The sequence below is a fragment of the Orcinus orca genome, chromosome 2 (assembly GCF_937001465.1).
Source record: "Orcinus orca chromosome 2, mOrcOrc1.1, whole genome shotgun sequence".
In the NCBI taxonomy this organism is placed as follows: Eukaryota; Metazoa; Chordata; class Mammalia; order Artiodactyla; family Delphinidae; genus Orcinus; species Orcinus orca.
Genome location: NC_064560.1, coordinates 95428372 through 95454094, shown reverse-complemented (window position 1 = coordinate 95454094; position 25723 = coordinate 95428372). Strand labels below are relative to the sequence as shown.

Here is a 25723-nt window from a genome sequence, read left to right as displayed (position 1 = left end):
GGTCTGAGGTCTTCTGCCAGCGTTCAGTAGGTGTTCTGTAGGAGTTGTTCCACGTGTAGATGTATTTCTGGTGTATCTGTGGGGAGGAAGGTGATCTCTGCGTCTTACTCTTCTGCCATCTTCCCCCTCTCCAACAGTGTGTCTTCTTCTTTACTGAGGTATAATTAATGTAAGATAAATGACACCTATTTAAAGTATAAAATTTCAGCCGTTTTGACATATGTAGAGAAACCATCATCACAAGCAAGATAACGTACATATCCGTCACCTCAACAATTTTCCATACCCCTTCATAATCCCTTCAGCCACTGCCTCATCCCCAGGCAACCGCTGATCTGCTTTCTGTCACTATAGTTTAGTTGGCATTTTTAAGAATTTTATACAAATGGAATTTTTATATGTGTGTGTTTGTTTATATTTGTGTGTGTATTTATTCCTTGTCTCCAGTTCAGCTTCAGGAAGAGAGAAAGTTAAGTGCACGTGTCCCTGGGAATTTGGTTCGCTGAATTAGAGGTGAGGGTAACATCCCAGGAGTTAAGCTGACTCCTTAGTCTGCTGGTAGTTGGCAGAACTTGGTCAGACTTTTCCTGAGCAGATGGCAGAGTTTAATGTTATGAAGCAGATTGGAGGCGGGAGGTTGTCAATTGATTTTCCAGAAATTGTTGGCACAAATGCCTTTAGGGCCTTTATCCTGTGGGGTTTTACGACGTTGTGGCGTGATTATGATAAGCGTATGGCAAATTCTATTACAAGAAGGTGTTTCCGTGGCACCAGAGCTGTGGAGGGCGGACCCTGCACTGCCGCTGGAGATCAGAGCACTGCGGGAGCTGTGTGGCCTTGGCTCAGCCCAGAGCTGCAGCCCTTGTTTCGTTTTCCACTTATAAGATATAGGCGCAGCGCTCCCTCTTTCCCTGGGTTGTCGCATAAAGGCGTGAAGGTGCATCGAAACAGTCAAGGGTGTACAAGCGGGAGGCGTTACTGAATCCCCGGTTGACCTGCAGTCATGATGATATGCTGACCTGCAATAATTTTTTTTTTGGTGAATAATTCCATACCACAGAGCACTTTGGCCCTTGTTTCTGCCGCCATTCTATAGTGAAAGGGCATATGGGTGGGGCAGAGGGACCCTCCCCTGCAGTGTTGTCTCGGCCTCGCACCTTTCCCCTACACCCTGCGGCAGTTGAATCCCAGCCAGAGGACCACGTAGGGCCAGGCGTGCCTGCCCGCCATGTCCAATGTGGATATGCATGGTGACGCCAAAATGGTACCCGCTGCCCAGGAGGCACCTCTGCTGCCCGGCAGGTGGCCCGGGAGGTCTCATTTCCTCCTGTAAGTGGGTCTCGAGCTTCTCCCCACATCTAGAAGGAAGGTGACTCCTTCTAACGTGAGGGACAGGGCACAGCTAACAAGTCGAGAGACTCGGGTTTCAGGCGTTCGCCCCCTTCAGGATGGCAGGTTCCAGTAGAGAATGTGTTTGCACCGCATTGTCCGGCGCGGGAATGTTCAGACTCCGAGGAGATTAGGAGGGGGTGTTGGGGGCACAGGGGGCAGGTAGCACCTGGCACCTGGTCAGGGTCCTGCAGCGAGGTCCCCAGAAGTTAACCAGGCACCCTCATGCCCACAGCAGGAGCTCCCACAAAGGCAAGGACGCCCTAGACCGGGTCGCTGCTGAGCACCTGGACCCCAGGGCGTGGCTGATGGGTGTGTGGCCAGGGCAGAGAGGGCTGGGGACCCCTGGAAGGGGCGAGGGGAAGGGGTGCAAGGATAAGGGGAGCCACGCCTAAGGGCTGCTGGCCTGCTTCCCTTGGGCCTGATTTTCCTATGCCCTCTTTTCTCCCATCCTCCATATCCACCCTCTCTGGATTCCCCCATCTCTGTATGCTGTCCCCCATCCTCACCTTCCAGAGCTTTCTTCTAGGGTTTATTTTGTGTGAAAGTCATCTAGGTTTAACCCTTCCAAAGGCTATGTCAAAGGAGGTTAGGGTTCCGTATCTGGCCACTGGCCACGCGTAGCTGCTGAGGACTTCGAATGTGGCTACTGAAGCTGAGAAACTCCATTTATTTTATTTTATTTTAATACATTTAAAAGCTGATAATTCAGTTATTTGGAAAACTGTGTTTGGAGCAACTTGGGTACGTGAATATGCTTTTTCAGAGGTAAATTTTTATGAAATCTAAATATAGATCAAATATTTTCAATGAAAATTTAGAGAGTTGAGTGAAGGGGAAAAGAATTTAAGGTGGAACCTAAAATGGGATTAATAGTCAATGCAGCAAAGTCCTAGAATGTTTATTAAGGAACTAAGTATAGGTTTTTACCATTTGACACTAACGAAATAGAGCAAAGAGACTGAAGACCTCCCCTTCGTGAGAGGCAAAGAAGCCAGGGCCTTCCCTGTGTCCCTGCCCCAGCCGGGGCCTCGTCTTTGTTACCTTCACCTACCATGCGCCCAGCACAGCACCTGGGCCCTCCCAGGGGTCAGTGGGAAGCAGAGAAGCTTCAGCAGCGCTTTCCTGTAGAGGCAGCCAGTGTCAGGGAATGAGTGAGAACCTGAGGAAAGCTTTCCCAGCTGCAGGGCTGGGTCCTCAGGAGTCCCACACGGAGTAGCGAGGAGGGTGACAGTGTTGATCCTAGGGTCCCTCTCCCTGGCTTTGTTTCGTCTGAGCCAAGAGGGCCGAGAGCCCAGGCTGTGCTGAGGAGGGAGAGGGCAGGAAAACTCACTGTTTTCACCTCCCCCATAACTCCCTTTGTATGAACAGCCATTGTGCCAGGTACGATGCTCTCTCTGTGCTCTCACAAAATCTGTCCCTAAAAGCTGTAGAGAGCTCTTTGAAAGACAGCCTCACAGCTCTGGAGTGGTTTTTATTGGTTTCTGATTGGCAACTTTGGGACGAGGCCAAGAAAGCATCGTCTGATTCCCACTGCTCAGTCCTGAGGGCTGTCGCTGCTGTCATTTGATCAGCATCAGGCTGGTGTGCTAGTGGCAAGGCCGGATGCCACCCCGGCTCCAGGGCGGTCGGAGGTCTCATGCACACCTGTGCGTGCGCGCACACACACCACACACACACACACACACACACACACGAGTCTCCACCTGTAACTCCGCCTAGCAAACAAGCTACAAAGACATAGGGCTTGCCATCACTACAAAAAGTTAAGACAGTAGAGAAGAGAGAAGACTTCTCAGAATCAAGGGAGGAGGAGAGGGAAAAAGGCGATCTAAAGAAACCTATGCTTCAGGAGGACATCTCATGCTGTCAAAATGAGAGTGGGAATCAGAAGGTTCTCTGTGAACTGCAAGGTGTCAGCCAGGAGAGATTGGTGGTGGGGGCCTCCTTCTCAGTCATGGAACTAACTGGTCTCTGCTGGGCTCTTACATCGGAGGGCGGAGAATAAAGGAGTTACGTCATCCCAGAAACTGTCTTTGTCACTTGGAGGGAAGACCATGAAGGATCTCTGTAACATTCCATTATTTCTGGTCCCTGAATACCATGATGCCAGCCCCTGCACAGATAACTTCCTGCTTTCATAGTTTGAAAATATCCTTTAACTCAGCCATGGCTTGATATCTTCTTCCAAGTCAGAGAAGTTGATAGGTCCCAATTCCAGCCTGACAGTAGGGACACAGACCGCAAAGGTGGTAGAGATAAAATTTGGGTAGGAGAGACAAAGCCCTTCAACCATTTTGCTTCTGTTTCCTTTAGACACAAAAGCAGCTTAGGTCATCTCAGAGTTCACGTCTCCTCGAGGAGAGAGAAGGCGACAACACATTTTCAAGGAATAGCCCCATTATTTATAAAATCCGTAAAGTATGAAACATAACAACACCCTTGACAGGAGCTTGGGTCGGGCTTAATATTCTGTCCTCACACTTAGGGCTTGACAAGCAACTTCTGCTTTCAGTTCTCATTCCAAAGTGAGACTCTTCCAGATCTTACGTGTCTTCTCTCTCTCTGAGGTCCATTCAGTGCGTTTGATTCAATTGTAAAGCAATTATACTCCAATAAAGAAGTTAAACAGACAAAGAAAAAAACAAACAAAGGGCAGGACTTGGAAAATGCCTCTACTATATTACAAAGAATATCTCTTGTTTTCTTTTTGTCTCGGACACTTTGACCCTTCCTGTTACCCCTGTCCCCCCCAGCTGTAAGGTCAGACTAAAGGTTTTGTCATAGCAGAAGGAAAGCAGACAACAAGCCCTTCCCTGAGGAAGGAAACAGTCTCAAGAGCAGAGCCTAAGTCTGAGTGCAGAGAGAGTCCGTGTTCTGGTCTGAAAGCATGGACAAAAAGCAGAATTCCCAGGACACTGGAAACCACATTCAAGTGAAGCCCTGGATGAGAGTGTTTTCTAACCATTAACAGCCCGCAGCGGGCGACGTGGTTTGTGCTCCCCGAATCCGAACCACTTCATGGTCTCACACTCACGAAGCAGACAGCTCAGACTTCCTACCTCCCACGCAAGCTCTCCCCATCCACGCTCCCACTGGGGGTGGCATGGCATCAGGATGGTGGGGTCCCCCAAGGGTCTGGGGTGCTTGTGGGTGGAACTCCAGAGAACCCTCAGGTATTTCAAGTGTCCAGGGAGCCACAACAGGCCGTGTCCAAAGCCAGGTCCTTCCTTGGACACGCCTGGGCGTGCCAGGGCCTCACACATGGGCCTCAGCGTCCTGCTTGATGGCCGGTTTGTAGATGACTCCTTTGTTGGCAACTTTTTTGCTGCTGGAACAGCAAGGACACATGAGTGTTGTTAGTCAAAGTGGAAAGAGAGGCAAGAGCAGCCCAACTCAGCTATGGAATGAGGCAAGTCAGATTCCTCCTTTGGAGACCTTTCTCCAGTTCTGTTGGTCTTGGGAGGAAACGCCCCCCAATAAAGCATTAACCAAAAGGGAACCTGTTCATTTTTCAACTGTTCTCTTTTAACGCTTGACGATACTTAGACCTGCATTTTGATGAAGGTCTCATTACCACCCTGCTTCAAATCTCTGATTCCTACAGGGTTTCTGACAACCTCTTTTTTTCATGGCAGGAAAAATAAACTAGGTTTTAGGAAAAACTAAACATGACAATAAAAACACAAGCAAAGGGCATCAACGTGAGTAAGAAATCAAAAAATTTCCCTCAGTTTTCTTCTGGGTTCAGGGAAGAAAAACCGGATGTCAAGATCTTAGAAAGAAGACAGCCTTGGTGCTTGTGTGTAGGTAAATGGGACCTCCCTTCCAAATCAAGAGGCTTGTCCAAGGTCTTAGCAGGGGCAGCAAAGCTGGCAGACCCACCTCCAACTCTGAGCTCAATGACTCTTGAACCACCAGCATCCAGTGTGTCACTGGATCAGTGGTGTCTGGGAAATGGCACTCCCAAACCAACCAAGGATAAGTGTTGGTACAGGTGACAGGGCTCTTCGTTCTGCAGGCTGCCTTCCCGAACAGATCAATCCTCATGGACACAAAGCCACCCACTCCCATCTTGGGCCCAAATCAGCTCACCTCTTCTTCCTTCTGAAAAGCCAAATGGATACTGCCAGGACAATACAGATGCCCAGAACGCCAGCCAGGGCCACGAAAAGGACGATACCTGTTGAGGGGAAGTGCACACTCATTACAATCCTCCCTTCCCCTTCATGTCATCCCCGTAGCACGTGTGTGCACAGTCAGGTGACAGCTGCAGAATCATCCACAGAAAGGTGTAATTTCCCCATCTCTGTTCTTAGGCTCTGGTCTTTGGCCTAGCAGGATTGGCTGGAGTACTCACAGGGGGCCATTTGCAAATTGTAGTGATTCTCCAGCAGGGGTTCTCAAACTTGCACCAGCATCATCTGAAGAGCTTGTGTCTGATGTAGACTATTTTTGAGCCCAACCCTCAGAGACTCTGATTCAATCGAGAGTTAGGCCCAGGAATCTGCATTTTAACCAGACACCTCTAGCTGATGCTGATGTATGTGGTCCACGAACCACACTTTGAGAAACCCTGGGCTACAGAGTAAGAACTTATTCCATTTTTGCTTGCTGGATTTAAGGCCCCTTGAGATGCCTCTTTATCAGCTTTGGCCCCAAGTTCCATTACACAGTCCTAAGCAGTCCAAAACAACCAGGGCCCGTTGCCAAGGTCAACTGGCTGGTCACCCAACCTCCGTACTGGGCTTAGGCCTAGTTTTTAGGCAATGGCTTCCCATCCTGGCAAACAGAAGGTCTTGGATAGGCTTTTTGAACGTACCCATGCTATAAAGGGATTAGGTCGTTCATTAGGGGAGCATTTGATTGGCAGCTCCTCTTTGAATCAGAGAGTGACTTGAGGGTAAGACACACGGTGAGGAGGGGGGTCAGGAGTCAGAGCGATAGCACAGAGAAGCAGAGAGGATGGGCTTGAAGAATCACAGGCCCAGATCACACCGAGAACCACAGGGATCACCCAGCTGCAGCATGCATGGCCGGTTGGCCACCTACCCAGACTCGGTCCTGTGTAGGTAGCGTCTGGCCCTTCAAAGGGAGAGGAAAAGACCAGAAATTAACCAAGTCAAACCCTGGCATATTTGACCAGTGTGTTGAGCAAAGCTCTACCTTTTGTTTGGGTGGAGGTACAGGGCTGATGCAGCCCTCCTGGGGACGTTCACTCTTGGCTCAGGTGCCTGATGGGGTAGAGGGAATTGCCCACCCAGGGAGTTCGCACCGTGATCCCTCCCTCTGATGCTCCTTTAATCACAACCGTCTCTTTGCGTGGCTAAGACTTCAGTTTTTGATACAATATGGTCAACTTGGAAGGTGAGGAAGGGTAAGAATCAGAGTCTACCTTGGTGGGCTGTCATCTGCGTCTCTGGCACCTACCTCTCTTCCTCAGCAAGGAAGCTGCCAGGTTCTAGCTGGCTGGGGCCAGCAGAGCTTGGTTGGAACCTGTCACCAGCCTTGTCCACCCATCCCCATCCAGTACTGTTGTCATGGTTTGGTTCTATTTTTGCTTTGGCCCCGGTGGACAAACTGGAGAAGCCCCTCCACCATACCAGCCTCTCTTCCCTGCTACATGGAGACAGAGGAGCGTGGCTTCTTCAGCAAGTTATTGTTGGGGATGAATGGGGTGAGTTAGTGGGGTCCTCCGTGGGGCTGAAATAGTGCCCAGTGATCTAAGGTGAAATCCCATGGTCAGCCTGCTAGGAACCTCTCTGGAGAGGGCCCTGAGTGAGCCTGTCCTCTCGAGTAACACAGAGGAGCCCAGTCACAGAGCCCCCAGTCACAGAGCCCCCAGGTTACCCCAGCTGCTTCCATGTTCTCAGAACTACTCCTCATTCTTCCAGTCAGATTCTCCATCTAAAGAAAGTCTCTGCTTACACACACCCGCCTGTCTGGTGGTTTTCTGATCTCAGTAGAAACTTCTAGCTTGTGGTGCGGGGGAGAGGATGGGGGGTTGTTCCAGTTCACACTGGAAGCCAGAGTTGTGCAGATGGTGGCCACCCAGCCAGACACTCAGGAGAGCCTGTGCCCATAGAGCCCACCATGGCGACGGAGACCCTGGGAGAGCCCCGATCAAGTGTGAGATGCAGGCAGAGGGCCAGGGACCACCTCCCCTTGGGGCACTTGATACCCTGGGGAACCAGACCTGAGACTGCAGGGTGAGGTTTTGCTCAGCCCCTTCTCCTGCCATCTGGCCCCAGTCTGGCTGATTCCCCTGGGGCCATCAGCCCCAAGTTCTTTCCCTACTGTCTTCCTTCACAGTCTAATATTGAGCCAGTAGCCTCCCTGGTCCACGGCTGGGCCCTAGTTGTCCCTGGTCTGGCTTCCCGGGTGGCCCCAGCCTGTTGAAAGGATAAGCAGGGCAGGTATGGATAGAAGCCGTCCACAAAGGGCAGGGTGGCCTGTTCTCTTGGCTGTTGCCGGCCACCACTGGCAGCCCACGGCCTCCCAGGTGGCAGAGAGCGTGGCTCCCCTCGCTCGATTCCCTGCCCTGAACACAGGGACCAGTCTGTGGCTTGGGGAGATTCTCAGGACGTGAGTCTCCGCCTGGGAAAAGCATCAAGTGTTTGTACAGCACATGTTCTGTTCCCTGCATGGCCTGTGGCCTCTGCACACTATAATTTGTTTTGTTTTGTTTTGTTTTTTAAGGTACCTAGAGGTAACCAAGGCCTCTAGGATCTTAAAAACAACCACCACTGAAGAAAAACCCAACTAGTCGTGATTTCTTTTCCAAGCCTTTTTGATGAAATACACTATTTCTTGTTCCTAAAGCTCCAGATGCTTGTGGTACTGAACTAGTTCTTGCCACGTAAGACTGTTGCTAGTAAGCCTAACCACTTGGCTAAGCCTCTAAAGTCGTGGCTGTCACAGTCACCTCAAACATCCTGAGAGCCACACAGGCCCCCAGACAACTGACAGCCCCGCTCTGGGGCTGGAGGAGGTGCCCTCAGGCCATGGGCTTAGGGAGCGGCGTGAGGGCTTGGAAGCAAGGCCGCAGGCACGAGACTTTTCTCGTGCGCACGTGGCGCAGCTGGGTGGCCGATCTGGAGGGAGAGTCTGGCTTTCCTGTGTCACTGAGCAGTGTCCTTGGCTGTATCAGGCCCTATAAACAACAGCCTAATGTAATCCAGGGCTCTAACGTGGGTTCCTTGCTCCCGGATGATGACTTCTTAGGGCCTAAGTTGCCTCTCCTTGGAAACAATGAAACAAGACCAAGCAGGTATGAAGACAAGGAAGTCCCCAGAGACTGGGACAGATGCTTTACAGACCAGTGTTTGATGCAGCAAAAAACAAAGCAGCTTGACTGAGCAAGCGAAGAGCATAAGCCCCTTGGGAAGAGGAATGGCAGCGAGGGCGGCGCCTCGTGGGAATTCTACCCGCCAGGAACCCCAGGGCAGGAAGATGACGTTGGGATGCTATCTCCTGCCAGGTGAGACAGCGCCAAGCATCGAGGAGCAGAGCTCCTCTGCCGAGCTGGATAAAGCGCAGGGCTTGGGTCCCACTGGAGGCAGATGCCAGAGCATCTGCTAACTAAAGGGAGAAGGGAGGTCCCAAAAGGCAGCAGGAGACCTGTTGGGGCGACTAGAGAACTAGTGCCCAGAGAGAGAAGCCGAAGCCTGCATCCCCACAGTGCCTCTGGGCTGTTGCAGAGAACAGGCATCAAAAGATGGTGCAGGGAGGGGCAAAGATTCACTTGCAGATTAAACACAGAAATGGTTTCTGAATGGCAGATGAGACAGGGAGTTCCCACTGAAGCACAGTGGGCCAGACAGGAGAAACGAGACAGGCTGGTTGACAGAGACGGCCCATGAGAGGCACGGGGTGAGAACGCAACGAAGGGGCCCCTGAGCTGGCAGGTATGAGGGCACGTGCCACACAGACGTGGGAGAGCTGCCTGCTCTCCATACAAGGCTCCGGTGCAAGTCAGGGTCAGCAGAAGAAGGGCAGTACGACACACAGAAGGAAATCACACAGATAGAGAAGAACTCCAGTACTACATGCCTCACCCGGGAAGGTGCAGGCCCCCGAGAAGATGAGCAAGCTGCTCGCCACGGGGCACTGCTCCCTGTCTGGCTGGCTCAGGTGCTGCGTCTTCCACGGGCGTCTTGCTGGACACGAGGATGCTGGTTAACTGCGTCTGAGGTCTTCTGAAGCCTCAGGTGCGCACACATAAAAGTCCAGCGGGAGGAACAAGCACCTTATTTACACAGCTTGCAGTTCCTGAAAGAAGTCTAGCATTTTCTAGGTCGATTTGCAGTTCTGTTTATTCAAACAGAGTGTTGAAAAAAAGGAATACAATCCTTTTCCTTTCAGTGTATTATTTTAAAGTATGGACTGTTTTAGTAAGTGACATGTTGCACAGTGATTAGGTGTGTATACATATAGGTGTATGTCTTTAGCAGCCTCCAGTCTTATAAAAGAGGCAGGGAGAGTTTTGGTTTAGCAGGGATCTGAGAGTTTAAATATATAAAATCCAGTTTCAGATGGTAAAACTCTTGTTATTATGCTTAATACAAGCCATAGACTCAAGTAACTGAAATGCTGGTCCTCTCTTTGGATGATGCTTTGGTAAGAAAAGCAAGGAAGATGCCCTCCGTAACCACAGAGCGTAACTATCTTAAGAGGACATATTTTACTGGAGTTTTTCTTAACACTGTGGAACCCCGTTGAAGAAATAATTTCTACAAATAAATCTGCCCAAAAGATGCCGCCAGATTACATGTGGGAACTGGTTTTCTATGACCGTGCTAGGGCCTGAGGGCTTTGCCTTCCAGATTGCAGGCATGCAGGCCCAGGAGAGAGAGCCGTGCTGCTCTGAGGGGGCCTAAACCCTGGGACGGTGGGCGAGGGTTATTATGCAGCCCTGGTGCTTCATGCTCTCAGTTCCCTTTGGGGGTCAGGCTGTTTGTGCTGCAGGAATGACAGGTGGTGGGACCGGGGCTCTTACCCCTGTCAGGCCAGATGACAGAAGGCCTGACGGCATCCCTCAGCACCCCCATCCCATCCCGGACCTTTAACACTTGACAGCTATGTTCTGATCTTTACGTTTTCCTCAACAAATAGATTGATTTAAATGCTGTTGGCAAATTGATAACAAAGCAAAATAAAACTTCATAAAACTAAAACTTGACAACCAGTTAGGCTTCTGTGTAGATGGTTCTGCAGAGAAGACACTGGTGGGGAGAGGGGAAGGGAGACGGGTCGGCTCCATTCCTTCAGACTTGTAATGAGCGCCAGGCACAAAAGGCTAGTAAGATGCCCACAGCCCCTGCTTTAAGGGGCTCGTGCTGTGTGGGTAATAGAGGCATGTTTTTTCTTTTCTTTTTTTTTCTGCGTGGTAATACATAATTACCCTGTGGTGTGCTAAAAACTGTAACACAGATGAACAAGTTCAGCTGCACTGAAGCAGGAGACTGTAAGTCACCCTCGGGGGCATGGGGAAGACTTTGGCAGGATATGGTTGGAGTTGGGTCTTGAAAATTTTTCCTGGTGGAAGAGGTGAGGGGCATCCCAGACAAAGGGACTCATGTGTGCAAAACTCAATAGCATGCACACATGAAAGCACCTGCCATGCTGAAGGAGGCCCCGCAGGGCAGGATGGGAGCAGGGGAGACTTGCTGGAAGGATCAGCTTTCCGCCTGACCCCTTCTCCCGCTGTCTAGCCCAGAGGCTTATGCTGGGAGCAAGAGAACATCCCTGGTGGGCTTTTCTGTTCCCCGCAGTGGCTAACGTGGGACGTGCTCAGTAACATGCGGTGTGTTGAACTGCATTAGCTGTGACTAGGACTCCACTTCTTAGCACATTCGACGATCATTCCTGACTATTCAGACCCTGTATCTGGGGTAGGCGATTTTAAGGGGAACTCCTCTGGTCTTTCACCTGGATCCTTTGGAAGAATTAATCTTTTTCCATCTAATAGAGTTTATTTATAAATAGGGACTTTTAGAAAGTTGACAAGGTCAATAACCACAAAGCATACATTCTAGTCTCAAAAAATTAGATAATTAGCCATCTTAGCTTTGTAAGGTTTTTTCTCTCTCTTTTTTAAACATTTTATGAAACTACCCAGGTCCCTCAGGGTCAAGCAGATTCTAATCAGGCTACTCCACAGCTCTGCTGAGGGGGAAAGCCCTACCCCTCGACTGCCCAGCGTCCTTGTCTAAGCGTCGCCTCAGCTGGCTCCAGGCTCTGAGGCATGTGACATGCACTCGCTCAGAGCAAGCGCACTGAAGGCACGATTATAGAAACTTCTGGGCTTCCTCTTGGCCTTCAAGTTTTCCTTGCCCTGACATGTTGAAAATAGAACTTGATAACATTGGCATTTGGGTTTTATTGGTCTGGCTTTATTACCCTTTTTCATCTGGACCCAGTGTGGGTGTCTTTGGCTGGGAAGAGGTCAACTTTGGGGAACCGAGAATCGGGCCCCTGAACTATATAGATGTGCCTCTACTGTCTTTCTCCTTCCTCACATCGGGCAGCTGACTCTTAGGAGATCTGGACTGCTCCCAGGATGTGTTCCTCCTCTCTAAGACCCCACCTGGAGGACGTGAGTCTTGTTTCCTCTCTTCAGCTCAAGACTTCCATTTGTGCCACTTGGAAGAGGCACTTTTTAAGAGCTGAAAAAAAGTGCCTGGCGTGACTTTCATCTCTCCACAAGGACAGGGCATTTTAACCAAAGGCAACAAGAAACAACATACATGAGAGAGAAAAAAAGTCATACGAAAGGGAAGGAACAGAATGATGAGGGGATTCTGAAGAAAGTTGCTACCTCAGAGGCACCTGGACCCCTGGTGAAGGAATTGGTATGCTTCTTTGAAGGGTGAATAGTTCTCTCTCGTCTGCTTCTCTTAGCCTTGGCCCTGCCCAATTATACAAGAAGAGTACCTACTCAAATCCTAAAGGAAGATGGGAAACAGGGATAGAATAGAATAAAGACCAGGGCATGTGATATAAAACCCTAGAATCCTGTCATAGGAGTGGGAAAAAAAAGTTCTGGGCCTAGGAGAGTCATTGTACTATCAGTAGGGCAGCGGTCCTCAATCAGGGGCAACTTTGCCTCTCATCCCCCAGAGACACTTGACAATGTCTAGAGATGTTTTGGCTGTCACAAGGGGGGGATGCTGCTGGCATCTAGAGGGTAGAGTTCAAGGACACTGCTAAACATCCTGCAGTGCAAAGGGCAGCCCTCACAGTGAGAATTATCCAGCCCCACATGTCAGTATTGACGTGCTGATGCCAAGGCTGAGAAACCCTGCCCTAGGGCCGTCATAGACTCTACACCTCTTAAGGACAGAAACCAAGCTCTGTGTTCCTTTTCTAGTACAGTTGAAGAAAATACAGCATCCAGTTAAGTGATTCAGTCCCAGTTGTTCCAATTTGGTTAAACCTCAGATCCCCCTCTCAAGGTCCATGCACTTTCTTTCATAAAGGATTTCCTTAACATTACTTTTTTCCTGGCAGAAAACTCCAGAGTTTTCATTTTCCAGCCCCATAGTTCCTGTTAACTTTCAGAGAAGACCCTGAATTAAACCAGCCCCTAATTACAGACATGCCTCAGTGGAAGAGCCTGCAAACAATTGAGTCCAAATTGCTCAAGGCTCCCACTGACAAACAAGCTTACCCCATCCATCTGAAAGGACATGTTACAGTCTGACACCCGCACCACGGTGGTGTGAGAAGGCCCTTGTGAATTGCAGGCGCCCCTGGAGGGATGAGGTTTGGGGCTTCACTCCTTTGGGGCTGCCTCATCCTTGTTTCTTAGGAGACAGCCCCATTTGCTGCCCGAGTCTTTGGGAAATGAGGGGAAAGGGAGAATTCTGGCCAAGTTTCTATAATCAGCCTTCAAATGAACAGGTTTGCCTTAGACTGCCACAGATTCTTACTCGAGGGAGAAAGCCCAGCCCAGCCTTTGCAAGCAGCAGCTCTGGGTAAGCCATGCTGGAGGGGCAGCGGCAAAGCTGCATTAGGGCTGTGATCTCCACGTCCTGAGCTGGAGCCGGTCTGGGGGCTTCTGCTTAGAGGCCCCTCAAGCTCCCCCAGCCAGACTGGGAGGGTCTACTGAAACGCTCTGTTACCAGCGTGACCGCACTGCCTGCTCTACAGGTGCCAGCTTAGACCTGAACTGGTCTAAGAAGATGGCTAATTATCCTCGAGGCTACAGTTCATTGTACACGTGGGGGTTACTTTTGGATGTCAAGTTCCTGCATACTTTCTTCTGCTCCTCTGTAACTGCCCTCACACACTGTCCCTGCAACGTGAAGTCAGGATGGACAGTTGTTAGTGTCCACTTAGAATCAGAACATGTTAGCACCGAAAGGACGTTAACTCACCTAGTCCAACCCATCATTTTATGGCTGAGGAAACCAAGGCCAAAGGAGGGACATGATTTGCCTGCGTCATATAGCCAGGAGGAAACAAGGTGAGGCCTTGAACCTGGGTCTACTGACTGTTGGGGAGTATCTGTCACACCATCCCTGGTGACTTGTAGAGACTTAGCACAGAGAACAGAGCTGACTATTATCCTTGAATCACAAGGAAAATTCTACCTGATCTATGTGGGCAGAGTCCCTTATCTCAGGAGGAGTTTTATTTTATTTAAGAGTTGAAGTATTTCCGTTTAACCCTTGACTACTATATACTTCATTTAGAAAAATAGGAAAAGAGAATGTTATATCCAGAATAGAACACCAGGGGATAATTCTATGCATTTGAGGTATTTCCTGGAAAAGGAGTTGGTATAGTTATCATCATGCACATCCTCTATTTTTAGGAGGGGCCATTGTTTATAGATTCAGTTTGCAGACCAAGAAACTGGTGAAAAGAGGGAGATGACCTTGACTATTGACATCTGGAGAGGAGAACACAAAAGATAAATTCTTGGACAGTTCTTGATTAAGTAACTGACAGAGAAGGACGTAATTCTGACCATATGTGTGGGTCAGTGCAGAAGGGCATGTTTCTAAAGCTTTCTGGCAAGGGCCTTGAAATTCAATCTTCCTGTGGTCCACTAAGCTTAGCAGGTGACAGTTACAATCTCACACACTATGAAAGGAACAACAACAGAACAAGGTGCCCCATGTGAGACGAGGAGAGCTAATTCTCTGACAAGTGGGTTAATGGTCATCCTTAAATATGAACCCTTGGCCCAGCTTGGCCACAAGCGATGTGAGAAAGTGAACTTAGTGATTTGAAGAGTGTGGGCCCCTCACCCCTTTCCCCGGGCCCCCAGCTTTCAGCTGTCTTGATGTAGATACCGTGCGAGTCAAGATGTTAACTGTCCATCTGGGGGGTTATGGTTATGGATTTAAAAGGAAGAACTGAGCTTCCATAGCTCAGGAAGAAACCGAACTATTAAGCTTCATTCCGTATAGATCTCGGATGCCTGTGCAAGCTTCAAGGAGATGAGACAAAAGGCAGTTCTGAAGATACTTTCTTGTCTAACGGGCCCTGCTACATTAGACCATGAGCTGCTTGTGGCTCGGATGTGGGTTATGCCCATTTTCTAAAACCTTACAAAGGAGCATCCCTGGACCTTGGTGGTGCCAGGAATCACCTGGCAAGGCCAAAGATGGGCCTTGATGCCAAGAAAGCCTGTAAGAAGTTAGAAGGTTTGATCTCATGAAAAGGGCCCTATCATGTATCTTAGGAGAAGGGGTAGGTAGTTCTTCAGGGCAGAGAGGCCCCCAGAACATCCTCTCTTCCCCATCTGTGGGAGACTCCCAGACTTAATGATTGTTGTGGTCCACGCGCCTGGAGGGCCTGGCTCGCGCTTCTCTACCAAGGCTCAGGGAAGTCAGGGTCGGTGGAGGGAGACCTCAGTAAACCCACACACGGTAGCTCCTCACGCATCTGGTTCCCTTGGCAGCCAGGGTGCTCTTAACCCATCTCCTAAGGGTATCAGTGACAGTGCCCAAGAGCAGGGCACCCGATTTCACACAAAACAGACATCTCGGCTCCGCACTCGCCACACACTGCATCTCCTCACCTTCACGTCGGAAGGAGACGTACACCAGCCTCTCATCAAATTTCTGGACCTGCCGGAAGTTGTTGATCATCTCTCTAGGGGACGGGTCCTCCACCCGTGTGCAGTACAGGGCTGTCTCCAAATCCGTCAGCTGCGGGGGAAGAGCAGAAACACCCCCCACGGGCAGAGTGACGCCCCCTTGCCTGACCTCGAGGGAAAGGACCACCAGATCTCACCTCCGAGGCCTGGCGGGAGACCCTTGAGAAAGCAGTGGGGAAGCCAGAAGCTGCCCCTCCCCTGCGCGTGTCTGAGTGATGGGGCTCGGCGAGCCCGTGTGTCTTCCCACTGTCTTCCCACCTCCCGGGGCTGCCGGAAGGGTTCGTGCTGTCAGATCCTGATTGAGCCTGAAATCTGCCCTGCAGGGAGGGAAACCTGGGGTGGTGAGGGGTTCCTCAGCCTCCCACGGAGACTGCATTCCTCTCCTGAGCCTCATTCAGGACCCAGCTCTGAATCAGAGGGGCCTGGGCCTTAGTCTGATGGTCCCATCAAGAGGAACCAAAAGAGGGAGGCAAGAGGCTCACAGGTCATCGGACTTCTAGTTCCATGGTATTTTCATACACCCATGTAGATCATGTAACTGTTTCCAAGGCAGTTTCTGGGTTAGGACATATTACTGCCTTTCTGAGCATTTTCTCTCTTGATTCATCACGTCTTTATTCCTGTCAGCCTACTTGCTGCCATTTATCGAGGTTACTCAGATCAATAGCTCATAGTAGAAAGGAAGGAGCAGCAGTGAGAGCTGTGCTGGCTCATGAAGCGGGTGGGGGCCGTGAGCCAGTGTGCAGCGGCCCCCTGGCCCCGTTTCCTGGGCAGCCATACTTCCGACTGATGAAACTCAGCTGCAGGGTAGAGACACCGGCAGTGACCTGGAACTCAGCTCTATCTTTGGGTCTTCGCTCTGTCACTAACCAGCTGGTGATCCCCAAGTTTCCTCAACTCTCTAACCCTTGCTTTCATCACCTAAGAAATGAGAGGGTTAGAGATGATTCCCAAGGACTCTGTCCCCCAGTTTTACACTAGACTGTGAACTTCTTGAGGGCAGAGATCCTCACTGCTGTAATCCCCATCCCCTCGGCTTTGTTAAACAGTCTAACCTGATCCTGTCTTTATTCTGCCCCGGTAAAGGAGCCATGCTCTTTCCTGCCTGGGAGGTAGACACTATCCACTGAGGGATATATTAGGAAACGCAGCTTAACAGCTCTTATTTAAAGAACTGTAGAGACAGATTCATTTTCCCCACTTGACTTGATAGCTCCACTTTTGAAGCTCAGCCTGTAATTTCTGAAGTGCTTCCAAGCCCCTGTGATATTTGGAGAGGTTTTGAATAGCTGCCAGTGAAACTCTTAAGTGAGGAAATCAAGTCGTTGATCATGATATGGGTGGTGGTAGGGTCCGAGGTACCACGTGCTCTCTGACAAGAAAGAGCACGACAGTTACCTGCTGCTGGGAAATTTCCACAGGGTTCCGGAAAACCGTCCAGAGCACGGTCGGGTAGCAAGGAGGTGTGGTCAGGGACCCTCGGTAGCGGTAGTACTCCTCAGGCCTCTTCGGCAGCAGCTCCTCAATGCTGAAACCCGGAATGGACACTTCTTGGCCTGGAGAGACATGTTGGGGGATGATGTCACCTTGCTCCCCAAGGCAGAGGTGCAGCTGAGCATATGACAGACTAGGAAGGTGAACTAGCCCCATTCTGAGCCATCTGATCCTGGGACTTGGTCACAGACAGTACCCGGCCCCCTGCATGGGTTCTTCTTCAGATCACACAAGGGTGAATACACTCTTCTCCAACAGAGGGTGAATACGCCTCCAAGGACCTCTCACCTTTGTACTTTACATCTTTAAGGTGACTGAAGATCTTGTCATATGACGGATTGAAGGAGCCCATCTGCAATAGAGATGGGGCAGGTTGAACAGGGACAGAATTCAATAGGCTGAGCTTGGCTTGACAATTGTGAATGGAAGGGCTCTGCTGAGGGTGTGTAATCACCACTGCTGAGATCCTCCCCAAAGGATGCACTTTACTAGGACAGTTATGATGCATCACTAGGTTGTTAGGGGGTTGGCGGAATGGTCCTGCCCTCTTGCATCTCAGGACATCCTATTTCCAGCTCAAGGCACTGGGGCTGGGGTGTCCCAGAGCAACAGGTAGAGCTTGTGCTCCTGATTATCTGGCTGTGAGCTTAAAGGCCACAAATAGCATGTTCTCTAACCAGAACTTAAGGGAGCTTTAGTTCATGCAAGCCAAGTCAGGCAAGTAAGTATGTTGAGAAACGACATACGTGCTGTCTCCTTAGGGGGAAAAATGCAAGCAAATCAGGAGGTGTTCCCATGTTCTGGGACTAAGGAAAGAACTTATGCTGGGCTTCCTATAAAGGATGGAGCTTGGATGCTGGAAATTGTATCAGGCATGTGATGGGGCAGCAGTGAATGACTCCCCCACCCCCGACAGGCCCTGTCCAACTTGGCAGTTCCTTGATTATGCAATAGGGCTGGAGACTAGGACTCATCTTCCCAGTGTCACCTAGGAGATGCCCTTTCCTGCTGTCCAGCCACAGAAAGGGCTGCCTCCAGGCCAAGAGAGCAGGAACCCTGTGGGGAAATAGCCCCTGCTCTAGAGTCAAGACACAGCCGAAACGGAACAGACAGGTGTGCATGGAACCAAATGCCAAGTCTGATGTCATCCTGACATCAAATTTCATGTAAAATGCCTCTCAACATCTCTTACCTCTATGAGAACAGCTAGGACCGCGAGGCCTTCTGGCTTGTCACTGGCGATGCTGGCATTGGGGTACAGGTCCGAGTTATAATAGACCATATGCAGCTGCAGTGGGAGAGGGGAGATGAGTTGCTATCCATCAGGGGAATAGGGACCCATGGGAAGCTTTCACTTTTGCAGGAGACTGGAATCCAATGGGAGGGACAGACCACCCCCAACCCCAGCTAGATTCGGCCTCCCAGACCCTTGCCTCATGGCCACCCCAGTGTTCCCTTTTCTCTCAGTCCTCTAGACTGCAAACTCCACCAGGCCAGTCTGTCTATCTTGTTCACTCATGGTATCCCAGTGTCTGATATGGTGCTTGAAAAGTACCAGGTACACAATAGATATTGAATGAATGAATGAACACATTGGCTTTTATACTAGCTGTGAGAAAGCTTGGGTACTTTGGAGCACTTCTCCCTTCTGATTCTTCCTACTTATTCTGGAGCCTGGGGCAAAATGGTCCCATGTGGCTTGCCCAGCCTAAGCCCGGCCACTCTGCATTTGATCTGGGGGCCGGGGCAGTAAACCTCCAACTGTAACTTAATCATACTTGTACCCAGAGCAGGACATGCATTTATCTCTCAGGTGGAGACAGTCACAACATGACTTTTATACAGGTTTTATCAACTATATTTTAAGAGACCATGAAACAAAAATGCTACTTCATGAATGTAGACCCCAAAATACCATTCTAAACTCATTTTTTTTCAAAGCAGAAATTACTTATCATTATTAAAGTGAGGAAAAGAGAAGTTTTTGAGAAATGTTGGGTTTAAAAGGTCTAGGTAGGGCTTCCCTGGTGGCGCAGTGGTTGAGAGTCCGCCTGCCGTTGCAGGGGACACGGGTTCGTGCCCCAGTCCGGGAAGATCCCACATGCCATGGAGCGGCTGGGCCCGTGAGCCATGGCCGCTGAGCCTGCGCATCTGGAGCCTGTGCTTCGCAACAGGAGAGGCCACAACAGTGAGAGGCCCGCATAGCGCAAAAAAAAAAAAAAAAAAAAAAAAAAGTCTAGGTAAACTGATGAGTGATGTTGATAACGAGGGAGGCTATGCATGTGTGAGGGCAAAGAGTATATGAGAAATCTCTGTATCTTCCTCTGCATTTTGCTGTGAACCTAAAATGCTCTAAAAAAAAAAAGTCTTAAAAAATTAAAAAAAAACAGTCTAGGTAAGCATTAAGACATTATTATGACAAGCTCTGTCAATGTTTAACCTGATTTTTTTTTTCTTAAGCAAAAAACATGTTTATTTGGATCAAAGAATGCGATTTGGGGCACACAGATTTGGGTAGCTTCCCAAACAGTGTCCTGCTAGGGAGTGAAAGGGGCTTTTAAAGGCAAAGAAGGGAGGTTTGCATTACAAAGAATTTTGTAATTTTCAAGTTGGAGGCAGAAGCTAGTCTTGGCTAAACATGGTTGAATACTAAGGCTGTTACTAGAGGGAGGGAAAAGTTCGTTAATGTGACAAGTTGCAGGTGTTCTTGCAGAGTCCATGGAGTATTGGTGGTTTGGCCCAGTTCAGAAGTTCATGGTTCCCGCTGGTGAGGACGTGCATAAGGTTCACCTCCTTAATGGCCTCCCAGCTCCATTTTAAAACCCCTTGACGTAAGTGACTCCATTTTATTTCACAGTCCTTTCTCCTGATTCTCTTGGAATCTGTCATCCTCCCCTTACATGACAAGGTTAAGTCTGTGATCTGAGACTCCCCATCAATTGGGTAGTAAATATTTCCATTTTCAGCTGCATTGGTGTTCGTTTCAATTGTCATTTTCTTTGTTGTCTCTTCTCTCCAGATGTGGCTTTTGCCTCAATATTAAAACAATTCCAGCCTTCAGGAAACAGGTGGATAGATATTTGTAGAGTGAAAGTGTTCCTAAAAATCTCAGATAATCCCTCGTTTCCTGCCAGAGGCTCCTCTAGCCCGTTCTAAAGGGTTATAGCTGGACCTCTTGGCAGTTGGCAAAAGGGGAATAGTTTGTATTACTTGTCATCAGCTTTATACAGGAAATGAAGTTTGTCTTAGGTCTACCAGCAAGGCTGCTCTGCTGTTTGTCTGTTCTCTCTTGCCTTATGTGATGTGTTAAAATATATCCACAAATTCTTTGACTCGTTCTTCAGAAAGTAGAGCCTAATTCCTCTCCCCTCAGGTGTGGCATTGACTAAATGTCTTGCTTCTAATAAATCATGTAAGGTGGAGGTGATAATATATGACTTCTGAGACCACATCATAAAAGGCATTGTGGCTTTTGCCTTGCTCACACTTGGATCACTCACTGTAGAGAAAGCCAGCTGTCATGTCATAAGGGCACCCAAGCAACTCTATGAACAGGTTCATGTAGCAAGGGACTGAGGCCTCCTGCCAATAGCCAGCATCAACTTGTCCACCATATGAGCCATTTTGGAAGCAGATCCTTCAGCCCCAGTCGAGCTTTCAGGTAACTGTAGCCCAGCCAATACCATGACAGCAGTCTCATGAGAGACTCTGAACCAGAGCCAGTCCCCTAAGTTGCTCCCAATTTTTTTACCCACAGAAACTGCAAGATAATAAATGTTTGTTGTCTTAAACTGCTAATTTTTAGGGTAATTTGTTATGTAGCAATAGATACCTAACACACTTTCCTTGGTTGAACCCCTATCTGGGCATCTTCACATCTTCACTTACTTCTAAATAACTCCTTCTCACACTTACTCACTCAAGGCGCCTAAGAACATATCTGGTTTTTTCCATCACCTTTGAATACCTCATATTTAAGGTAATATTTGTATCACAAACTCCCTTATGTCATGCCTTGGATTGATTTTTCTATGATCAATGTTATATTTTCTTCAGGTATTAAAGCTTTAAACAGTAAAGCATGTTGTTGGAAATCTTTATCATTCTTCACAGAAAAATTCCTGTAATTTTTGGGTAGTTTAAATATATTATGTCTATTCTACATTCTCCTTCTGGACATTAGGAGCTTATAGACATGACTTCATTCTGATAAAGCCCCTTAGACATGCAGGAGTGTCATCCTCCTACTTTGTTTAACCTGATTTTTAATCCTAAAGGTGGTATCACCTGTCCTCCAAAAAACTATATTATATATGATCATGTGTATTTTAGTTGATTCTTTGCCTCTTGAGACTATGACACACTGAGATTTTACCTCCCTTTTCCTTTTTCTTCGTTAATCTCTTTTCCCATCTTATGTGATTATAAATAGAATTCAAGCATATTTTAATGAATACAGCTCAATGTTCCCCACTTTTCAAGTGGCCCTTTCTAATTAAAAAAAAATTATATCAAGTTATTTCTTCTTTTTAATGGTCCTGTATTAAGGATTTCTTAGGGGCTCCTCCTTTACCATCTTTCCCCTCCAAAGGATGTAGCCTCCACACTGCCCCACACCATCTTGGCCTGGCATTGCTTTGGGAAATAGTGCAGAACTCTATGTGGCTAAAACCCTGAAGGTCCTAGATCCTTATTTCTTATTTCTTAATTTATTTATTTATTGTCTATTTTTGGCTGCTTTGGGTCTTCATTGCTGCGCACAGGCTTTCTCTAGTTGTAGCGAGCGGGGGCTACTCTTCGTTGAGGTGTGCGGGCTTCTCATTGTGGTGGCTTCTCTTGTTGTGGAACACAGGCTCTAGGCGTGTGGGCTTCAGTAGTTGTGGCACACGGGCTCAGCAGTTGTGGCTCACGGGCTTAGCTGCTCCGCGGCATATGGGATCTTCCCAGACCAGGGCTCGAACCCGTGTCCCCTGCATTAGCAGGCAGATTCTTAACCACTGCGCCACCAGGGAAGTCGCGATCCTTATTTCTTTTTACAGCTGACCTTTGAGCTTGTGTTCTGTTTTAGCACTTTTCTCACTTGTTGAGATGAAATCAAGAGGAGGTGAAGACTAATACAAACAGAAGGGAATTCCCTGCTGAGAGGATTAAGAGAGTCTTCTTATATAGACTCAAGCCAGAAGAACTGCTACACTTTCAAGGACCCTCCATAGAGAATCTGCCACTTTAGGGTCACCTTGATGTTTTTTCTCTGTTATTGACATTTATGGTCCATCTTCACCAGGTTCTTGGTCTGATGATGTGGCTTAATAGCAGAAAATTCAGTAACTGTTTTTAAATGCCCAAACCCTCTCAGCCTACACCCTAACTCCTTTACCCCCCGTGGGAAAATAGAAGCCTCCTTATTGCAGTTAGGCTGAAAGAAATGGCAGTCCTGGAGGTTCAGAGAGGGGCCTGGTCTGGAATATGTGCACTTCCAGTAGGGCCATCCTATTGGGCCAGAATTATAGCTCCTCCACCTCTTGTAACTCGACCTCTAATTAGCCTAAGACATTAAGCAGTTCGGCCTTTAAGAACAGAGGGGAATGGTCGCATCACTGTTTACCACAGGCTCCGTTAGCTAATCAGTAGCATTTATCCCTTTGTATTTATTGCCCTTTAAACATTCAGAACCACACCCCCAAGTGCAATCCCACGGGAACGCTGAAAAGGAGCAGGTCAATCCCCCAGCCTCCGCTGAACACTTGTAGTGCAGGAGCGAAGCTCTGCTCCTCTTCCTGTTTTCTTTGGCATTTGGGGTAGCACCTCAGGGCAACGTAACGCAACACTGTGATGATGTCCCAGGCTATCCTCAGTGAGTCTCTGATGGCCACAATGCCCTACGCGTTATAATGCCAGTCATCCCTTGATTTGTGGCCAAATAGAAGAGTGACCCTGGACCCGGGTCCCCAGGCTCCAAGCACAGCCCATGCCCGAAAGGAAAGATGGGATGGGAAAAACTTATGCAAGCAGCATAGCATATGAAGAAAACGGAAAAGCTGGGGGAGCACTTAGCCTTGTATGATATGGCAGTGGGATGTCAGCCACACAAGCTGGTGGGATCTTAATCTGTGCAAACAGAAGGGCGATGTCTAGAAAAGGGGCATGTGTGTCCCACTGTGCCCCCCTGGGAGCACTCACTGCTTTCTGAGCAGCATCACTCAGTAAAAGACATGGAAACAAACTCAGCAAGTTCAGGAGAGGAAGGGAAGCGGGACACCGGGGGTGAGCTGCAGCGTGGCCGGAGTGGCCGTACCTTCCTGTGCTGCCAGCAGGGCTGGGGTGGGTGTGTAGAGTGAGACGGCCCCCTCCACCTCACCCCTTGTGCTCTGATCTTGTCTGCACACCAGCCAAGTGGAAGGGTGCCAGACCACCCACCGCCGGGAATCCTCTGCCAGCCGGGCCGCCCCACTCACCTCGGCAGCAAAGTGCTTCCCGCCCACAGTGTGCTCCGAGCCGTGAGGTTCATTCTCGTCCCCCCAGTGCAGGTGCAGCTGCGAGGCATTGTAGCGGGCCCCAAGGCCCTGGATGTGCATGTCCTTGGGCAGTTTCAGTTTCACTGCAGGGAGAGGAGGGGCAGTCTTCAGAGCCCTGGCCAGCTGAGTACTGCCTGAGAGCAGGTAGGCATCACCTGCCCAGGGCCTAGACAGGGGCGAGTGGATACAGCGAGGTGGGGACCAGAGAGATGCAGCCTGTAGGTCAGAAACCTGGGCTCTTTCTCTGAGAATGTCCCCCTTTCACTAAAGCTATTCCAGTGTCACAAGCACCGTCTTGGTTCCCCTTGGAAAATGATGTCAGGAACTAATTTAGACCAATGGATGAACGTTTGTTTATATATCCATGTATTACACACTTGGCTATGAAGATAGAACCTGTCGTGAAGTATCTGCCAAGCTGTAGAATTATATAACAACAACAACAATAATAATCGCTCTTTATTAAGCACTTCTCTATTCTGGATATTAACGTACATAATCTCTAGTCTTTACAGTACACATCAATATGCCCATTTTCCAGATGAAACCTCAAGGAGTTTAAAATTCTCATCCAGAGTCTCATGACTCATAAGTAGTCAAGCCACGATTCAAATTCGGGTTGGTCTGACTCCAAAGACTGGGCAAGGCCCCCAGTAAACTGTGTGGCCCCTTGAGTTGTTCACGGTGCCCCAGAATTCACTCCCGCACCATATCCAATAGGCCAAGGGGCTCAGGCCTGTCCCCTCTCCCATCCCAAGAGATGTGCCGCTTCTGAGAGATACCACCCCGGCAGAACCAGCCGAGCCCAGGACCTGCAGCATCCCCTGGAGAGAGTGGTCCAAGCATCCCTCAAGGCTCCCCTTTGCCCTCCTTCCTGGGTGCCTCAGTAGAACCCACCCTACCCCCTGCCCCGGCAGACAGAAGAGGCCAGGGAGCTGAGGAAAGCTCAGACACCCCTTCAGGTCTTGGAGGTCGCTCCCTCACCTGAATGGCCATTGTTGGTCAGGACAAATTGCTGGTTGGCAGACTCACTGTAGCCTTGGAAGCCAAGGGGCACAAGGCTGGCGTTGTACTGGAGGATGTCATCCTGCAGGTCTATTGGGGACTGCATCAGGCCCCCACATGATGGGTAGCTCTTGGACCAGCTCTTCTCCCCGTCAGGACCTGGAAGGAGAGATTCAGGTCCATGACTTAATCCGTTTTCCACTAAAGATTTTTCCTCACCTTCTAATTCTGTGTGCAATACAATCACTCCTTTTCTATTCTTTTCTTAATCCCTAGAGGTATACTCTTAAGGCCCAGAGACCCCAGCCTACAGAACCAGGTCATGCAAATGCCTCCAGACCATTTGCTTTTGAAGTGATGTGGGGAAAGAGGGACCAGAGCAGCCCCGTGGCAGGGACTCTGCAGTATTCTGTCAGTTGTTCATATTTCGACCCGATGCACATCCATTCCACGCGAAGACCTTGTGACTCTCAGCAACTTAGCATCTGTGCATTGAACGCCTCCTATGAGCAGGAATTGCTCTGGGTCTTGGGGCTGCCCAAGCTGACATTCTAGTGGGGAAGATTTTTTTTTTATTTTATAATTTTTTTGTGTTTTTAGAAGCTAAGGACATTTGTTGTTGTTGTTGTTCAAGTTCAGTTTAAAACCTATGGCTCTCTTTCCTTTGGTACTTTTTAAAAATTGAAGTATAGTTGCTGTACAATATTATATGTTACAGGTGTACAATATAGTGAGTTATTTTAAAATATGGACTGTATTCCCCATGTTGTACAATATATCCTTGTAGCTTATTTTAGACCTAATAGTTTGTACCTCTTATTCCACTACCCCTATATTGCCCCTCCACCCTTCCCTCTCCTAGTGGGGAAGAATTTATTTAATCCACTGGGATGTCCCACGTTGGAAAAATTGGAGTCTGTCTCCAACTCCAGGTAGGTCTTTGAGGTTGGTGATTTACAGGTATGATCTTCCTGATAGGAAACCCTTGAGGACCTTGACTCTGAATACCCACATCTAGAGCAAGTAAAAACCCCCAACCTGATAGGGAAGCTTGGAAAATATCAAGTAATTATAAGCCCGGAATCACGGAGCTAAATGCAATGTTTACGCTGGGGAAAAGTATGACAATATTACAAACTAATTATTACAATATAATTGACAAACTAGCAGTGAGGAGGAGCGGACTTATCAAATAAACTCTCCAGGG

The 25723-nt window shown here is 48.9% G+C and overlaps 2 protein-coding genes across 6 annotated transcripts in view; one reads left to right on the top strand and one right to left on the bottom strand.

Annotated features, from left to right (window-relative positions):
• APH1B (aph-1 homolog B, gamma-secretase subunit) overlaps window positions 1-25723 on the top strand; it is a 114626-nt gene that overhangs the window by 53651 nt on the left and 35252 nt on the right. The window lies entirely within an intron of this gene.
• CA12 (carbonic anhydrase 12) overlaps window positions 3772-25723 on the bottom strand; it is a 61216-nt gene continuing 39264 nt past the window's right edge. Inside the window, exons 3-11 of one of the 4 annotated variants that reach the window (XM_033437091.2) lie at window positions 24496-24675; window positions 23452-23594; window positions 18189-18284; window positions 17285-17348; window positions 16901-17058; window positions 15425-15554; window positions 6442-6474; window positions 5485-5572; window positions 3772-4717 (exon numbers count right to left, since the gene is read on the bottom strand). In XM_033437091.2, coding sequence (XP_033292982.2) covers window positions 4648-4717; window positions 5485-5572; window positions 6442-6474; window positions 15425-15554; window positions 16901-17058; window positions 17285-17348; window positions 18189-18284; window positions 23452-23594; window positions 24496-24675 — 962 coding nt within the window. In that variant the 3' untranslated portion in view covers window positions 3772-4647. Of the gene's footprint in view, window positions 4721-5484; window positions 5573-6441; window positions 6475-15424; window positions 15555-16900; window positions 17059-17284; window positions 17349-18188; window positions 18285-23451; window positions 23595-24495; window positions 24676-25723 lie in introns of all 4 variants that reach the window. The other 3 variants (XM_033437090.2, XM_033437093.2, XM_033437092.2) reach the window with 3 other exon arrangements.